This window comes from Halichoeres trimaculatus, unplaced genomic scaffold, assembly GCF_033239565.1.
Source record: "Halichoeres trimaculatus isolate MK-OKI-2021-1 unplaced genomic scaffold, fHalTri1.1 fHalTri1_scaffold_23, whole genome shotgun sequence".
NCBI lineage: Eukaryota > Metazoa > Chordata > Actinopteri > Labriformes > Labridae > Halichoeres > Halichoeres trimaculatus.
Window position 1 is genome coordinate 9985591 of NW_027437201.1, and position 17119 is coordinate 10002709.

The 17119-nt window shown below is 40.5% G+C and overlaps 2 protein-coding genes across 2 annotated transcripts; one reads left to right on the forward strand and one right to left on the reverse strand.

Moving 5' to 3' along the window:
* Positions 1 to 7800: 7800 nt before the first annotated feature.
* Positions 7801 to 11540, reverse strand: pigf (phosphatidylinositol glycan anchor biosynthesis, class F). Its single transcript, XM_074663970.1, has 5 exons — positions 11150 to 11540; positions 10528 to 10619; positions 9306 to 9422; positions 9092 to 9200; positions 7801 to 8176 (listed from the first exon to the last, which is right to left on the reverse strand). The coding sequence occupies exons 1-5, from the start codon at positions 11375 to 11377 to the stop codon at positions 8063 to 8065; spliced, it is 660 nt and encodes a 219-aa protein (XP_074520071.1). The 5' UTR covers positions 11378 to 11540; the 3' UTR covers positions 7801 to 8062.
* A 654-nt stretch (positions 11541 to 12194) lies between these two features.
* Positions 12195 to 15864, forward strand: cript (cysteine-rich PDZ-binding protein). Its single transcript, XM_074663971.1, has 5 exons — positions 12195 to 12347; positions 12525 to 12590; positions 12802 to 12856; positions 12969 to 13072; positions 15176 to 15864. The coding sequence occupies exons 1-5, from the start codon at positions 12332 to 12334 to the stop codon at positions 15238 to 15240; spliced, it is 306 nt and encodes a 101-aa protein (XP_074520072.1). The 5' UTR covers positions 12195 to 12331; the 3' UTR covers positions 15241 to 15864.
* The last annotated feature ends 1255 nt before the right edge of the window (positions 15865 to 17119 follow it).

Here is a 17119-nt window from a genome sequence, read left to right on the forward strand (position 1 = left end):
ATTCAAATAATCTCTCCAAGATCAGAACCCACCAATCAACCTCCACATTCAGACCCTGAGCCTCCGCTGACTTCATGCTGGAAAAATGAGCTGTGTTCACTTTCAGAGGCTTTAACCTTGACCTATTTATTGCTTTTTCTGTGACAATCACTAGCAGCCAATTGAGCTGTACTTTTCTCGAACACGTTGTGAGTAAACGCCATTGACTGTTACCATGGAAACACATGGCTCAGGGACAAAGTGGCAACTTGCACAGCTAATTACCTGTTCTTTATTTTCACGGATCTGTCAGGTAGGCATCATACAGGAAAAAAAAAACATACATCAAGGTTAAAGACAGTGTTGGTGACTCTGCTTATCTGGGTTAAACTATGTTTTTTGAGAAGCAGCAAGTTTGTCAAGAGTATACCCAAAAAAAAAAAAAAAAACAGAATTAGAGGTGGGAAATTTTTTAACAAGCTGCCCCCTGCCTGTTCTCAGTTTTACAATCCTCAGACTCCAGCTGTAGAAACCAGATTGATTGACCTCATATTTCGATTGTTTTCAGAGCTCCTACCTGCCCTAACCGAGGAATACTCCACCGTCTCTTTTATTCCACCCATCCGTCTCCCCCGTCCCTCCTGCGTCATGACAGCCCACTTGTAGCGTCCCTCAGTAACAATTGATTCCTTTGTTTTTGCTCTCATACTTGACAGAAGAGACACAAGAGATCTGCAATAACATGTTTAGATCCCAACAACACAGTCCTCCAACTGTTAATGAAGTGTGCACCGTGGGGAGGCAGAAAACAGGATACGGCGGTAAAAAGAGGAATTAACACAGGAAGCAAGCAAGGTGTGAAGAGAGAGCAGATTAAAGTGAGAAAATCTCTGTTAGATGGGGGATGTATTGGAGGGATTGGAGGTAAAAGGGAAACTGAGCTGCTCCTCACGGGTTCCACTTCCACTGAAGTACAAGATTGTTACACGAGAAAGATAATGAACTGCAGTTTATAGACTGCAGTCAAGTTGTGTCAGAGTCATCAGGGGGGATTTGTAGCTTAGCTGCAGCTCCACAGGAACAAAAACCCTGCATGGCTCAGGGTCAAAGACTGTATAATATCTAGATGTAGACTCTGTGATGTCACCTGTTTGTTTCCAATACAGAGTTTTGAAGCCTGTTGGCAGCTGTACTGATGATGGTGAACTCAACCAGAGCTCCTAGTTTTGAAAGTAAAAACAAATTTTAAAAAGTAGAAAATTATGGCATTGATTCATAACAGTGTGATCAATAACTCCTGTCTCTGTTGGGGCCGGACTCAACAAAGACACAGACACAGAGAATCAGCAAAAAAATGTTGTGAACAGTGTAAACAACATATTCTACTCTAGTATAATACTGTGGTACATGTGTATTTGTGATACAAACTGCCCTCTGCAGTTTGGGAATGGACCCCACATGGAGTGTTAACTATAAAAGCTACAAGTGTTCTCTCATGCTGGTTCCATGTGTCTCAACTCTGTGCATCACATTTGTGTGGAAAGCATAATACAGCCTAGACAGAAGCTAAAGGCTAATGCCGCAGCCACACCGGACGCGGCGTCATGCCTGTAACCCGCCGCGTGAACGCCTGAGTCTGGATGTTGGACTATTTTGACAAGCTGAGGGGCTGACACGCGTCACTGTGTAGGCAGAGTACGACAGAAAGCCCAAAAGAGCATCTGAAAACAATGAGCTGTGGTTTCAAAAGCATGACAGGAGAGTGCGTGAAAGTCTTGGAGATCACAATCAAGGCCTGCTGCCTCTCCCTGGTAATCCACCTCCACTGGCCCTGCCTGGCTGTTCCCTGCAACTTCATCCTCTACCCCCCCAAACCCCCGACCCCCCACCCCCCGAACCCCGACCCTTTTTCCCAGAGGTCTCCCTGGGGATAATGAAGGGGTCGAGGAAAGAGAGGACCGCAGAGAACTTCCATCTTTTCCCTGACTCTGCCCCTGCCCTGCTCCTTCCTCCTCTCTATCATGCTCTTACAACTTTTACGACAAAACTCCACTGAGGAAAACACAGTCTGACTCAGTGATGACCCGTGCAAGCAATTCCAGCTGGAAATGAATGTTTACAGAACTTACCTTCAAAACCTGTCTCTTCAGCGACTTTCACCCAAGCCTGCTCCTTTTTTATAATATAATGACACACTGCACAGATTATTTTCTCCTCCATCAGGTGGCGGTTCCCCTCCAACATCATCAAATTAATGACATCGTGGGGGAATGTCATGATTGGCTGCCGCGGCACAGCCTCACACGAATTTGCGTCAAAAGTTCAATATTTTCAACTCAAGTGTAGAGGCATCTGATGCCCAAATGCGCCGACGCTCCAAAGGTATTAAACCCGCCATCTGAGGTGAATCGGGGTCCAAACTCGTCTTTGCATTGACTTTGTATGTAATCTCGACGCAAATATGCGTCCGGTGTGGCCGAACCATTAAACACGAGCTAAAGGCTAAAACACAAGCTAGAGGCTAAAACGCTGGCTCGCTATTTCGTGATAATGTTTCGGCACTTGCAGGACATAAGGGAGTTCAGTAACATTATACATTACAGACACTTCTCAGAGCACCGTACTATGATTAATACCAAACATATAGCCGGCCTCTAAATTACAGTACAAACGTACAAATTTTTCTTTTTGACACGTTTCTGATGTTTTATTGCTTGTGCTCCTGGCCTCTTGACCAGCTCACTCTTGTAAAAGAGAGAAAGAGATCCTGAACTTAATGGGCTTTACCTGGTTAAATAAGGGTTAATTAATTAAACAACAGTTCAGGTACTTAAAAAAAAAAAGATTAAAACAGCACTTTGTAACTGTAGACAAGTACCTTAGCTCGTCGTCGTGTTGTATCCACTAATAAGTTGTCTTGAACAATGAAAAGTAAAGTTAAAAAGAATTTTTACTTTCCATTCGTTTCTAAAACAAACACACCTCTTGTTGAGAGTCACGTCTTCATCAAAGTGTGCGTGCAACTCCAAAGGTGTCTTCAAACAGATTGAACTCCCTTTAAAGGGTTTGAAATTAAATAGACTTCATATCCCTTGCATTTCAAAAGAAGGTTACAGGTTTAAATGGAATGAAAGTCAAAGGGTTAAAATGAAGGAAAACCACTATGAGAGCTTGTTATGTAAGTTTAAAGAGTCAAAGAATTGATTTGCTTGTGGAAACATGACACACTCGCAACTCTGGGTCTTATGTTGTCCCAGCAACAATAGCATCACTGGGTGTTGTGATTTTGGACGTATTGAAGTAACTCGCTCTGCTTTTTCTGGTTTGATCTCCAGCTCCTAGAGAGAGTAATGATGTTGTTTTCATCTTGTTTCATGTACAACATGTACGAGCTTTGTCAATCTGTCACACGACCATGAGCTGTTAGCATAATCTGTATTCATCAGAACGTCTTGGCTTCAAAGCGTCTCTGCTGCAGCAAATTATTATGAGCAGCCAGACGAGACATTACATTTGGAAGATTTAAAAGAAACTAAAAAGTAGGGTTTAACTGAAGAGCAGTTTTAGGGGTTGGGATAAATTTGATTCTCCCTGCAGCATTAATCTATACGTGCTTCACGACGTTTTGATTCAGTGCTACCCTAAAAAGATATTTTACAGGTTTAACTTTGAACAGTCCTCAGCAGACAGCAGAGATGCATCTTAATTCCAATCTTCTGGTTCCTCCCTGCAGAATGAAACAAAGCAGAAACAAACAGCTCCGCAAACACAACAACCAGCTGGAAGAAAGGAAAGAAAAAAGGCTGGAGTGAAGGAAGGGGAGGGGAGGGGAGTGACAGATTACCTCTCCTCACAATGCCCTGCCACAATAGCAGAGCCCGAGAACAAATAATGAATAAATAAAGTTCTCTGGGATTGAATGAAGAGAGCAATTTGTAAAGCTGTAGCTTTTGTGTGTATATGCGTGTGTGTGAGTGTGTGTGTGTGTGAACGAACGGCCCTCTGCTTGTCTCACACGTGAAACGACAAACCCAATTGAGCGAACACACAATGCACCATTCTCCTCATAGTACACCGATTTCACATCAAAGAGCGACTCAAAGGGATATGAAGAGACAAGTGATGTGACATGCCCCATGTGGTGACATGTATGAATCATCTCACCTAAAAATATGAATTCATTCACACTACAAGGAGACCAGAGGTGAGACTACTTGCTCTCACAGGGCCGGATTCATCACTTCTATGGCTCTCTACATGTGATGGCGAAATGGAAGAAAAAAGCTCAGAGAACAAGTGTGATGGAAGTATGATAGGAAGGTCATTTTAGATCTTATCAGAGACTAGGCGTCAGGGATTGGGGTGTGAAAAAGAAGCCCTGATTGGTGTTGTATAAGTGCATGCACGCTTCTTGATATGGCTTTCTTCTCTCTTCCTGTATGGTTAGTGAAAAAGTGCTCTTCCTCTTTTTTCCTTTCTTCCCTAAACGTGATATGAGAAAGGTCTGTTTAAATGGGCTGCAGCGCCACCTTCTGGCCCGGAGTCTCACGCACACTGTCGTGAAGATGTGACTTAACAAGGTGTTTGTTTTGGAATTGAATGGAGATCGGATTGAAACAAATTTTCTTTGTTCAAGACAATTTTTTTACTGGATACAACAGCCAGTGTGGTGTTGTCATAAGCCCCAATTCCCCCAAACATTCTGGTTCAGACCATTACGGTTTGGTACTGGTTGGCTTGGGTTAAGCTTGGTCCTGTTTGTGTTTCCACAGCCAACTGTGCCCTCTCAAGGTAGGCGGCGTGTAAGCTGGATGCCGACAGCCCCATCAGTAACATAATAGCCTGAAGCCACAGCAGTGCAACACAGTGTACCCTGCTAATAAATCCAACGAAGAAGAAAAACGCGACACGGTAAACCATCCCTGTGATTAGCATGTAGCTCTTTGTTACAAAGAACAATCAAGCTTTGTTTCAAAGAAGACTGAGTGTCGCCAGGACAAATGCAGTCGCCGTCATGCAGTAAGTGGCAACTCTTTTGACCAATGAATAGTCTGCAGTGTTGTAGCTCCACCTTCCGGGATCAGATCGGTTCAGTCTGGCACCCTTATGGAAGGGTCCCAAAAAGTGGGAGAGCTAGTCTTGGTTATTTGGGGGTCTGTCCCAGGAACAGTCAGTGGCAAGGCCATAAAATGCGTGCTGTGCCGAGACGAACTGAACTGAACCGCTTGGTGGAAACGGGGCGAAAGAGACCTAAGCCCTATTTCCACTAAACAGTCGGATCATTACAGTTTGGAACGGGTTGGATTGGTAAAGCCTGATCCTGTTTGTGTTTCCACAGCCATCTGTGCCCTTCTTGGTACGTGGCGTGTAAACTGGATGCCAATAGCCATGTCAGTTACGAAATTGCATGATACCATCGCACACATCCAGAGATTTGTTTGTGATTGGCACGTGGCTCTTTAGCTGCGTTTCCACCAACCAGTTCGGGTCGGTTCAGTACGGTTTGGGACAGTTTGGAACAGTTAAGCCTGATCCCGTTTGCGTTTTCACAGCAAACTGTGCCCTCTCGTGGTAGGCGGCGTGTAAGCTGGATGCCGGAAGCCGCAGCTGTTAAACAATAGCGCAACGCCATAGCAGCTTACCTCGGGACTAAATCCAACAAAGAAGAAACCACGACACAGTAAACAAAGAGCACGGATGGAAGACATGCAGCATTTCGTCCTCTCTGTGATTTTCATGTAACTCTCTGTTACAAAGTGCAATCAAGCTTTGTTTAAGAGAAGACTGTGTGCTGTCAGGAGAAATGCAGCTGCTGTCGAGGGTAAGTGACGATTCTTTTGACCAATCAACCGTCTGCAATGTGTTGCTCCACCTTCCGAGAGCTAATCAGTTCAGTCTGGCACCCATGACGAACCAAACCGGTCTGCTTGGTGAAAACGCGGCTTTTGTAAACTCCTTGAAACACCACTAAAAGTGTGTCATACTGAGACGAACCAAACTGAACCGCTTGGTGGAAACAGGGGTTTAGATGTGCCGTAGATCAATCTTGTCCTGCTCAACCTGATCAGGAAGCTAAGAAGTAGCAATTCGAAATAACCTATACTGGCAGTGATAATCTCTTTTTAAAGTGTGGATTATGATCAGCCATATATCTAGAAGGCAGACTTTTTCAGGATCACTCAGAAACTCCTCACAGCAGCTTTTAAGCTGTATTCTGTCTGCAGCTCTTCCCTGGCAACGACCTTATGTAAGAGCTCCAACATGAGGAGGCTCTGTGCTCAAACTGTCCACCACTCTCACTAAAACATTAAATCATACTCTTAACAAGGCCTGAAAAGTTGTTTTCTTTGACACCTCATAACTCAACTCGCTTTGCATTCAGATGTCTAGACTGTTTGAGGCGACATTAATCATTTACCTTTAATTTCAACCCTGCAATGCAGAAAATGTAAGTTTCATCATGGTTGCTGGCTGAGAAGAGGGGGGAGTCTAGGGACGTGGGCGGCTGAAAAGGAGGAAAATTAATGTCCCTAAAATGAAAGAGAATCAATACGGTCGCCTGAGGATGTGAAAAGGTGGAATGAGAACGAGAGCAGGAGGGGGAGGAGGTAGTTGAAATAGAGTTGGAGGAAGATTAATGGGAGTTTAAAAAGGAACAGAATCCATCAGCAGTCAGCTTCAGGTGCATAACGGCGTCAGTGGTGGAGTAGAAGTTCACTTTGCACTTTGTCTTAAACTTTTCTGTTTGGCTCCTTCAGTGAACGACCGCCCAGTCATGATACTGATTAGTTTTTACTAGTTTGCTAATGAGAGCATGGCATGAGCTCTCCTCTGTGATCACAGCCTGTGAGCTTTCACACAGAGGCACACACTCACGCAAGACAGAAATAAAGTGGAGATTATGCAACAGCACCACCTACAGGTTTGAACATTTTTATATTCGATCATGTGAGTTTTTACATCTTGTTTTCTTGAGTCTTACCCCCTCCCGTTTTCAAACACACGAAGAGTCCAAAATGACACGTCTGTGCTTTTGTGCTTTCATTTTAAGGCACAGTGAAGCATTACCGCCATAAAACAGCAGATTTTTGGGTACTTTACTGCCTCATAAGAACATTTAAAGTCACCCCTCTTTAAATAATTGAGAACATGAGCTGTGAAATCCACCATTAGCAAACTCTCGTATGATTATCCTCTTCGTAATGAATCACAACATGTGGGAATCAAAGTCAAAGGTCAGTTGCTGAAGAGGCTGCATGTTCAGGAGCCTTCAGGGAGATCAGGGTGTAGTTAAAGCTCTGAGCTATATTTTATCCTCCCTGTTGGAGGAGAATAAAAGTGTTTATAACAACTTTTTATGTCTCTTTTATTTGCCTCACTCACAAGAAAGATTTCCAGGCAGGCTGATGGAAGAGGAAATAGTCACAGATGAATAAAACAGAAATAAGAGCAGCCCTGGTCCTGGTGCTGCCTTCCAGAGCTGAAGGATAAACTACAAGCTTGACATCATCTCAGTAAGGGTTGCAAGAAACACGCTGCAGTGAGCCTGTTATTGTTAAACATAGGCAATGCTTTCTTTTAATTATCATTATTAGTCAGGATATGTGCTGTTGAGTATTGATTAAAGCTGTACAGAGAATGTTTTGCAGCTGATTGGAAAAAAACTGAAATTTAAAGCTTTTGCCCAATTTTGTCTACAATTTCTACTTCCATCCATGATAACATCTTTTATCTCAGCTTCTTCCAGCTTGAAGTCCTTATTACTGCCATTAATCACATTAACTTCGTCTTCGCTTTGCTGATACTAATCCTGTGCTGGCAAGTGTTCCCCCCAAACCTTAGGCCTCCAAAAAAGTGCACACAGAGGAAGAAGTAATGCTTTATTCATGTCAAAAGTCTTGAGGAACATATTCAGCCTTCATATGTAAAAAATGATATTGCTCATAAGGTCAGTCTTATAAAAAATCATCTTCCCTACAGGTAGCAGACGGAGAGAGTTCCCAATAAATAGCCAGAACATGTCAAAGGAAAACAGCAGGGTCACAGGAAACATCCTCACGGTCACACTCAGGATCCCTCTCGGTCATTTACACTTGTATGTGAGCTGTTTGCGATGATAGTGAATCCACGCAGGAGCCGCGACAAGCCCAGTCAGGAAACCAATCATAGCACCCAGACTGCAGGAGACAGGCCATACCTACAGAGAGAGACAGCTGAGGCTGCTTGCTCACAGGTTCGGATGGTCATGGAACACGTAAACATGGCACAGGCAGCACAGGACAATGTGAACTGATCCCCAAACACATGTGAGAGAAACTTCCACAGAAATACAAGAAGTAAAGTTAAGTTTGATTTACCACTGCAGACCATGAATTTGCATTTTTTCCTCCAGCCTTTTGGCAGAGAGCTGCCTTTGCAGTTACTCCTTTTGCCTTCTAAAAATCTGATTCATTTAGAGGTTACTGTGTTGAATACTAATATGCTGAATGTACCGCTTTTAAATAATAAATAGGAGAAACTGGCTGCTCTAAAAACTGCAGATCAAGATGGTAATGGGGAAAATACTGGAGAAAAATACTCCTCTCATTGTTAAATGTTCTCTTTCACTTACAGAAACTCAATATTCAGAACGTGCTTGAACTTTTCTTGCTGCTTTTGCATATTTTAATCGTTGAAATCCCCCTTTAAGACCTAAAGAGGAGTGATTTTTCACTTTCTTTGAGATTTATCCTCCTAGCTCCATTATGGTCCCTGCCCACAGGCTGACCCAGAGTTATAAATGTCTACCAAACAAAACAATCTGCACTCTCACAAACAGCTTATGTTACTGATACCCCAGCCTCAAGCAAGAGCTTCAAGTTTGAACAGAGAAGGTCTTAAATTTTATGTCAAGTGATTAAAGAGTATTAATGCAGTTAGAATGTCTTTAGGTTGTGAATGTAAAATCTAACAAGTTTTGTGCAGGCAAACTTAATTTCTTTTCAGGTAATCATGAGATTTGATCTATTGTCATGGTGGCTTATTCTGAATGAATTTAAGGTCTAAAACAATGCCTTACAGAAAAAAGGAGACTCTTTACTAGCTCAGAAAGGGATCTTTAAAGTGTGCTCACCTGCCACGGCCTGTCCCAGTCAAGAGGAATTGGAAATGCTCCAATCCAGGCTCCTACCAACGTGCATGCCACAGTGATCTGCAGACAGGTGTCCCATACTGACATCGCTCTGGAGAGAACACAGTTATAGATTTTAATATAAGGGACATGATGTGAAAAAAGAAATAAAAGGAAAGAAAGAAAAAAAAATTGGGAGAGCGGATTTTAGAGTTACCCATGTCGACTAAACACTCTGATCCAGGCCTGGACGTTGGGGCCGAGGACACAGAGACACCTCAGTGTGGTCAGAGAGGTTAACAGCACAGCGAGGGAGAAGGTCTCCAGGGCTGATCTGAAACATAAAACAAGACATCGAAGAGTTGGTCTGTGCAAGGTTATAATAGTTTTGTATTTCTCATTACAGTTTAGTTTTAATTAGTTTTAGAGCAGGCATTCTAGTTTTTATTTAGTTTTGATTTTTGCAACAAGGCTTAGTTTTAGTTCAGTTTTAGTTTAGTTTCTGTTTAGTTTTAGTTTGTTCATACCTCATTAACCAAGTGCAGGATTCAAAAAGGTCAGAGTAAATTTTCTGTAACAGTTTATTTTCAAGTCCAACATAGTGCTCACTGCTCAGTCAATGCTGATACTGAACTGTTGGCTGCGGCCTTAAACACAAGAAAATGATACAAACTTAATACAAAAAATAGAAACATAAATAATGTAAAACAATATAATATGAGCTTTAATAATTAGAAACTTGAAGTCAGACTCACATGCAATGAAACTATTACAGATGCTCTGATTCATTGCTCCCCTATGTTTCGTCCCAGCACAGCACACAGCCAGTCCTTGCAGTAAACAAGCTTGTCCCTATACGCCGCTATGATGGTGCAGTACGGCGCTGACAACTGCCGAAAACTATCGTAAAATTGGTTGGGAAAATGTGTCGGATTAATTTAAATCCTAAAGGCTATTAACATTGTCAGAAACTATAACTAAGGACATTTTGTCTTTAATTTTAGTTAGTTAGAGTTAGTTTTATGAACGCAAGATACAGTTTCAGTTTACTTACCGTTTTTGTTTTCTTTTCTAGTTTTTAATAGTTTTAGTTAACTGCAATGTATTCCAAATTTTAGTTTTCGTTTTTAGTTTCGTTTTAGTTAACTATTATAATCTTGGGTCTGTGTCGGGTCAATCACAGGATTTTACAGAGTTAGTCTGACACTAATGCTTAAAAATCACAAAGTCTGACGAAAGAGGAGTTTTAAAGTGGTAGAATCAATAAAGCATACAGAACAACCTCGGAGTGCACATTATTAACATTTTTTCCACATATTTTCCCTGTATATTACATACAAAGCCACTCTACCTACTGCTGTTGTTGGGAAGCTATTTTTATCCACTAAATCTTCATGTAGACCCACAGGTGAAGAACATGAGAATCAGCATGTACTCACTCAATTAGTGGAGCTCCATAAAGGACCACCACAGAGTGGAAGAACAAGCAGGACAGAAAGAAGTACACACAGGAACGAAGCAATCTTGACAGCTGCATGAAGAAACAGAAGTGAATGGAGGTAAATTTAATTAGACATGGACAAAATGCTTACTGGAAAATGAGTTTGGGCTTTAGTCTTCTATCTTCATGTAAAAAAAAAAACGGCTAGTTGCTTTTTGCTTGTTTATATAATAAACAGAAATTCAAATTTCAATTTGGGCAGATTTACTCGAAGAGTAATCAGTATTTTAGCAACTGACATTTAATCAGTCAATTTAGCATTCTGAATTAAATTATTGATTTACTTTATAAAGGTTACAAAAAAATAACAGTTAGTTGACCTAATTCGTAGCACTGTTCAAATAGAGTCATTTGAATTCAGACATTTGTATTTGAATATTTTGGTGAGTCTTTGGGAAGTACATTAATCCATTAACGCTTCCGCCCCCATCACATCAAACTGCTAATGACTTCGATAGCGCAAACTCCAAAAGCACACAGCATCTGCTCCATGCAGCTATTAATCCATTGGGAAAGGTTGAATTTTTGCCATTTCCCTGAATTACTAATTCATCCATCACCTTATATCCCACTGTGTGCTTCTTTGTGGGCGGTGTGATCCCGAGCAGCCAGAAGACGGCGACACTGACCGCCACAACCGCCCCTGACACCGAGTAGATCCACAGCAGGTGAGTCCCGTACACCGAGAAGCCAGGCACGAACACCGCAGGTAGGACAGTCGCCATGAACACCGTGGCGGCGATGATGCAGTGAGTGGACGCCATGGCTCTGATTTCATGGTCCCACATTGTGAAAAGTGTATCCCGCTACAACAGGAGGCTAATAAAAACAAAAAATTAATAAAAGGCTTTAAAGTTTTAATTTAGCAGCACATGAAAGGAGAAGGTTCATCCTTGAATGTTTCTTGACCTCTCTTCCGTAAACATGAAGTGAAAAACACTTCCGCCTGGATTTCACAATAAAGGTCAACTGTATCCTGTATTTTGTTCTTTTTTTTCACTGATCCCTACAGATATGAAAAAAAAAAAAACAATTTAAAATATATCTATATTTACATAATTTCGTTTTGACACACTACATTCTACAACTACATTCAGGAGAACTGAGGAATGTCAGTCATTCACATATTCTGGGCATGTTTATAAATTAAAGCATTTTAAGGATTATAAAGATTCTTGGAGATATTCAATACTGTAATTTAGCTGAAACATACGGATTTTTTTTTCCAACTCTTTCTTTAAAATCCTGATACTTGCATGAGTGATGGCCATCACATGTAGTTGGCTGAAATGCGACCCTGCTTTATCCATGTTGGGCATGGTTTAAGAAATATTTTCTTTATTTTTATTACAACTTCCACTAGTAAGTATTAAGCTGATCTTAAAAGAGTAAAATGAAATAGATAAAATAGTAATAAAATAGAAATTCTAAGAATCGACGGTAAAATAGGACTTCAAAATATATATTACAGTTGACCGGAAGTTTAATTTTGTAGCAATCTCTACTGACGTAAAGGTAGTCCTTCCAATCCAGAAGCGTCACTGGGACATGATGTGACAGACGATTATATCAACCAATCATATGAAGGATCTCATCGGTTTAGCCAATCAAATTGTACGCGTTGAGGAAAACAGGAAATAGCGAACGGAAGTTTACCAACACGTACGACACAGCTAACATTTAGCAAACGTTTAATTATCCGAATAACATTTGAAAATCTTGTTTTAAAACACAGAGGAAAGATGGTTTGTGAAAAATGTAAGTATCACACCGCTGGGGTGTTATGTAACTTCAAATGGTAACAGTCGTTTGAGTTTTCGATAAGGTATTGGGATCTTTGGGCTAACGTTACGTGATTGCTAACTGTTCCTATTGCTGCTTCTAAGTCAACTTTGAGGTTTTGTTTTATATCCTTTTTTTAAATTATTATTTAAGGCGAGAAGAAACTCGGTAAAGTCATCACACCTGATACCTGGAAGGATGGGGCTCGTAACACAACAGGTAAAGAGACACACTCTATGAAATACTTGATATTACTATTAGACCGAGATTTATTTTGTGATCTGTTGAAATAAAGATGACTAAAGGTGTTTCTTCTTAAATGTCAGACAATAGTCTCGATCTTTATTCAACATTTAAACTACATTTGATGTGTAAAGCACTGTGCTGCTGAAGTTATGATGCTATGTGACATCTGTTCCTCTTTTTCCAGAGGGTGGTGGACGTAAACTCAACGAAAACAAGCTCTTGACTTCAAAGAAAGCCAGGTAAGAAGGCTGCTGCTGCTCAGCTTAAAATCGGTGTGTTATGTGCTGGCACTCCTAATATAAAAGCTTGAGAGCATTTTAACTTCTGGATCTGTCCTCTGGCTATTTTCAGGTTTGACCCCTACAGCAAGACCGGCTTTGCTATCTGCAGGATCTGCAAGAGCTCAGTTCATCAGTCAGGATCACACTACTGTCAGGGCTGTGCATACAAGAAAGGTATAAACTCTATACCATGAATTTTTGATCCAGCTTTGTTTTAACATAACAGCAAGAAAATACACTTTTTTGTAGCAGTTCTAAGTATTTTGTCCTAACATAGCCAAACTTTTAGACTTTGTAAGAATGATTTCAACTTAACTCTTAGCCTAAAATATCTATACATCTCTTTTTTTATTTGGTAGAAAGCCACCTTGTAGAAAATCAAACAGGGATGTGGATTAACTGGAAACTATTCTTTCTATGAGGAATTGTTATTGAAGTTCCAGGATCTGATTATGTTTTTTTTAGTCTTAAATAAACAGACATTTTCATATGAAGAGGCGACACTGGGTAAAAGGCATGCATACATCAGAGTCAATAGATAAAGCAGAGTGTATGCACTTTTAATCAAAGGTTAAATATCTCCTACACGTTTGTTTTTTTGAACATTTGTTTGATGGCACCCGCTAATCCCAATCAGCAGGCCTCTCAAAAAGAAAATCCTCATGAACCTTGAGCATTCAACTGCCACCAACCAGGTCAGATGAAAGGGCAGTGGGTACACATTAAAATGTAAAAAAACAAGTGAAGGGCAGGTTCAAATGCGGTACATGATGGCACCATTCCAGACTGTTCAACAAACACGACAGTGACTTCAGTGAACTCCAACAGTGTGTCCCTATATCACCGTCTGAGATGAGTCTTTAAATTTTAGAAAGACAAATAATTACTGCTTAAAACCTGTTTTTCATTTTATCAAACATTTAAACTTTCCTGCACAACAGAAGAACAGTGTTTTTAAATCAGAGATGACCCCAGACAGGTTGATGCCCTCATGTCTCACCCTGGAGGACATGAATGGCCCCAGGGCATGATTTAGGATAGCCACTCAAAGTCTGTTGACATTTTTGTTTCCATTAACCAGTATTTAAACACTGCCATAGTCCATACGGTGTTCTGTGTAATGTTTACTTTATGTCTGTCTTTAAATTTTCAGTCAATCTCTCAGTCATACAGTTCTTTCACCTTCTGTGGGTTGGCTGTTCTCTTTTTCTTTTCTCTCTTGTTCTCGTTGTTTCTTTCTTTGTTGGCCTCAGTGAACAGTCTGACATCAAATGAACCCGTCATCTTACTCCAGATTGATTCGATAGATGTAGTCTGCTGAAGCCTGCAATGCAAATGGTGTCCAACGGTTTACTCACGGAAACATCAGAGCGTTAAATGATTCTTTTATAATGTCCGAGCTTTCAACTAAGCTTTGCAATAAAAAGTAAATAGAGGAGCAGGGAATGGCGGCACTGATCGTTCATTCGAGGAACAGCTCCGGCTACACAGCTATTCAAAACAGCACCTGTAATTTTATAGTTGGTAAATTTTTTTTTTTTACCTGCTGGTTCCGATGCTCTGGATTTGAAGGAGGAGAGAAGATGGTCGTCTGGAGTAAGGCATGAGCATCGTCCTAACACAGTGTTTCCCTGTGCCTCTGCACTGTTTCAAATCATAGGTTATATTATGAATGAAGTCTGACTGGTCCTCGGGGATGTGATATTGCAACTCTCCCCAACCTGAAACGTAGGACTTGTAGGCGTTATCAGTTAGTATAGAGTCCTACGTTGCATAAAAAATTTGCATGTCTATTTTCATCCTCAACAGGGTCAAACAAGCCAGTTTTATAGCCTGGGGTCATATGAAACAGAGTCTGGGAATAGTTGTTCTATTAAACACATTAATATCTAAGCTGTTCATCAATACTTTTCCAAAGAGGGGCTGCTTGTTGCCCAGGGAGTTTTAACTTTTAGACTGCATTAGCCACTGACTTTTGGCTGCCTAAGAGATGGATGTCAGTAATGGATGGCGACGAAAAACGGAGCTAAAAGGAGAATTGATAACTGGAAGGTTTGTTTTATTCAACGAAGCCTTATTTAGAGAGCATTTTCAACATGAAAAAGCCATAAAAAATATCCAAAGAAAACTAGTGTAAAGAAAACATCCACATCTGTAGCAGGCATTAGATCCATCTTCAATAGGTCACACTAACTGGTGTGGCTATAAACAAGTTGCATAATTCCAGTCTTTCATATTTCCCTTTATATCTTTCTCCCACCTTTTTTGTGTCTCCAGGGATCTGTGCGATGTGTGGAAAGAAGGTTTTGGACACAAAGAACTACAAACAGACATCAGTGTGACCACACGGTGATGAGAAAGTAGTCCTATGAGGAAGCTGCAGGTGTGAGGATGAGACAGATATTTAGGTGTGTCATCTTTTCACCACACTGTGTTATTACGGACACATATAACTCTTTAACTATTACTCCTCCTGCTTTTAAGAGGCTTTAAAGGCTTTGCCTTCTTCTTCTTAAAGAATATCACACAATGCGATTGTTATTATTACAGTGGCCCTAAATGAGGAAGCACCAGTCATCACATGTTTCTCATGTCAAATAGCCAAGATGTTTTGTATATTTTAAATTCAGTTTGTTTTTGATTCTTTGTTATAGATAAAACTGTGTGTAATTTATCATGTTGGTTTTTGAATGAATTAAAGCATTGGAGATGAGGACGTTTGACAGGATTATTTCGTACATTTGCCTGCAGCTCTGAAGAAGCCACTTTTAGCCTCTTACGCACAACATCCTCACATTCATCCTGTACGCCTGTGATAACTGGTTTACCCTTACATAATTATATTTGGACACAGCATGCTCTCCTTCCACTGTTGTCAGAGGCTGAGGTTAGAGTTCACAGGATGTCTGACGGCAGGCATTTGATATTTAAAGGCCTTTCTTTGCCTCAGGCCTTCAACACATGTGCGCACTCACTCCTATGTCTTTTTATTGATTTATACTGTTAAATCACATAGAAAAACAGTCATTAATCTCCAGATAAGACAGGTCATATGTAGTGTGTACTGGATGAACGAAGTGTGTTAGTCTATTCTTGAAGTCCATCAAATAAATAATTAGATTAAATAATTTCCCCCCTGGGGATCAATAAAGTTGTATCTTATCTTAAAAATATATTCTTCTATAGAAAAGATCTGAAATTTTATCAAAAAGAAAAACACAAGGAGGTTCTGCTGCCATGTGACTTCAAGGCTGGTTTGTATAAGTTTCAGATCATTTGCTTTGATATATCGATGCTCTTTGACTCCTGTTCTCCATTACGGTGCATTTAGGGACGTCACTTTAACGTCCCTGTTTGTACCTATTACGCAACCAGCCATAAGGCCTTTGATGCTCAGGTGATGTGGATAAAGTCTGATACTGACGCAAAACTTCTTCATATATTTACTGAATGTATACAACACATATATAGTACACAAACGTACTATGGAACATACTGTTTTTTTATGGTCTAAAGTGACTCATTGCAGTGACGTTTTCTACACTCATATTTCATTAGAGGGTGAACCGGACCATCTGCAGTTAACTCCTCACCTTTCCCCTAGAGGTGGGATCTGTTTTCTATTTAGAATGGAATAAAACACATTAATTCACTTAAAGAAACTCAGTCATTGAATTAAATTTGCCAAATTTAACCAGAAAGACCAATTTTCATCAGGAAAACCTGACAGGCTCATGTAATAAAGATTTCACATATAGATCTATTGTCACAAACATACAAAAGCACATAACAAAAACACAGAAAGAAAATGCAAATACAAAAAAAGCAAACCCTGACTAAGGCCATTCTACTCACTATCGCAGATGAAATTTTATTTATTGGTTAAACAGCACTGTATTATAGATTTCAGGAAATCTCACGATTTGTTTATCCCTTTGTTTAAAATATCACCTGTTAATCTTTGCTTGTGTCTAACCACGCACGCTAATAAACTCCTTTTCATCTCTGAGCTGCTGTGATATCAAGGTCTGAACCTCTCTTTACAGACCTTGAATAAAACATACACAGCTTTATTGACTCTGAGATGTAAACATGGCATTTTTATCCAATTAGAGTTGTTGACCAAGTGGAAAATAGCTCACCTGCCTCTTATCTTTTGCACAAACAAATATGACAGCATCATCAGCATATGTGTACATAGTAACAGTGGCTGGAGCGTTT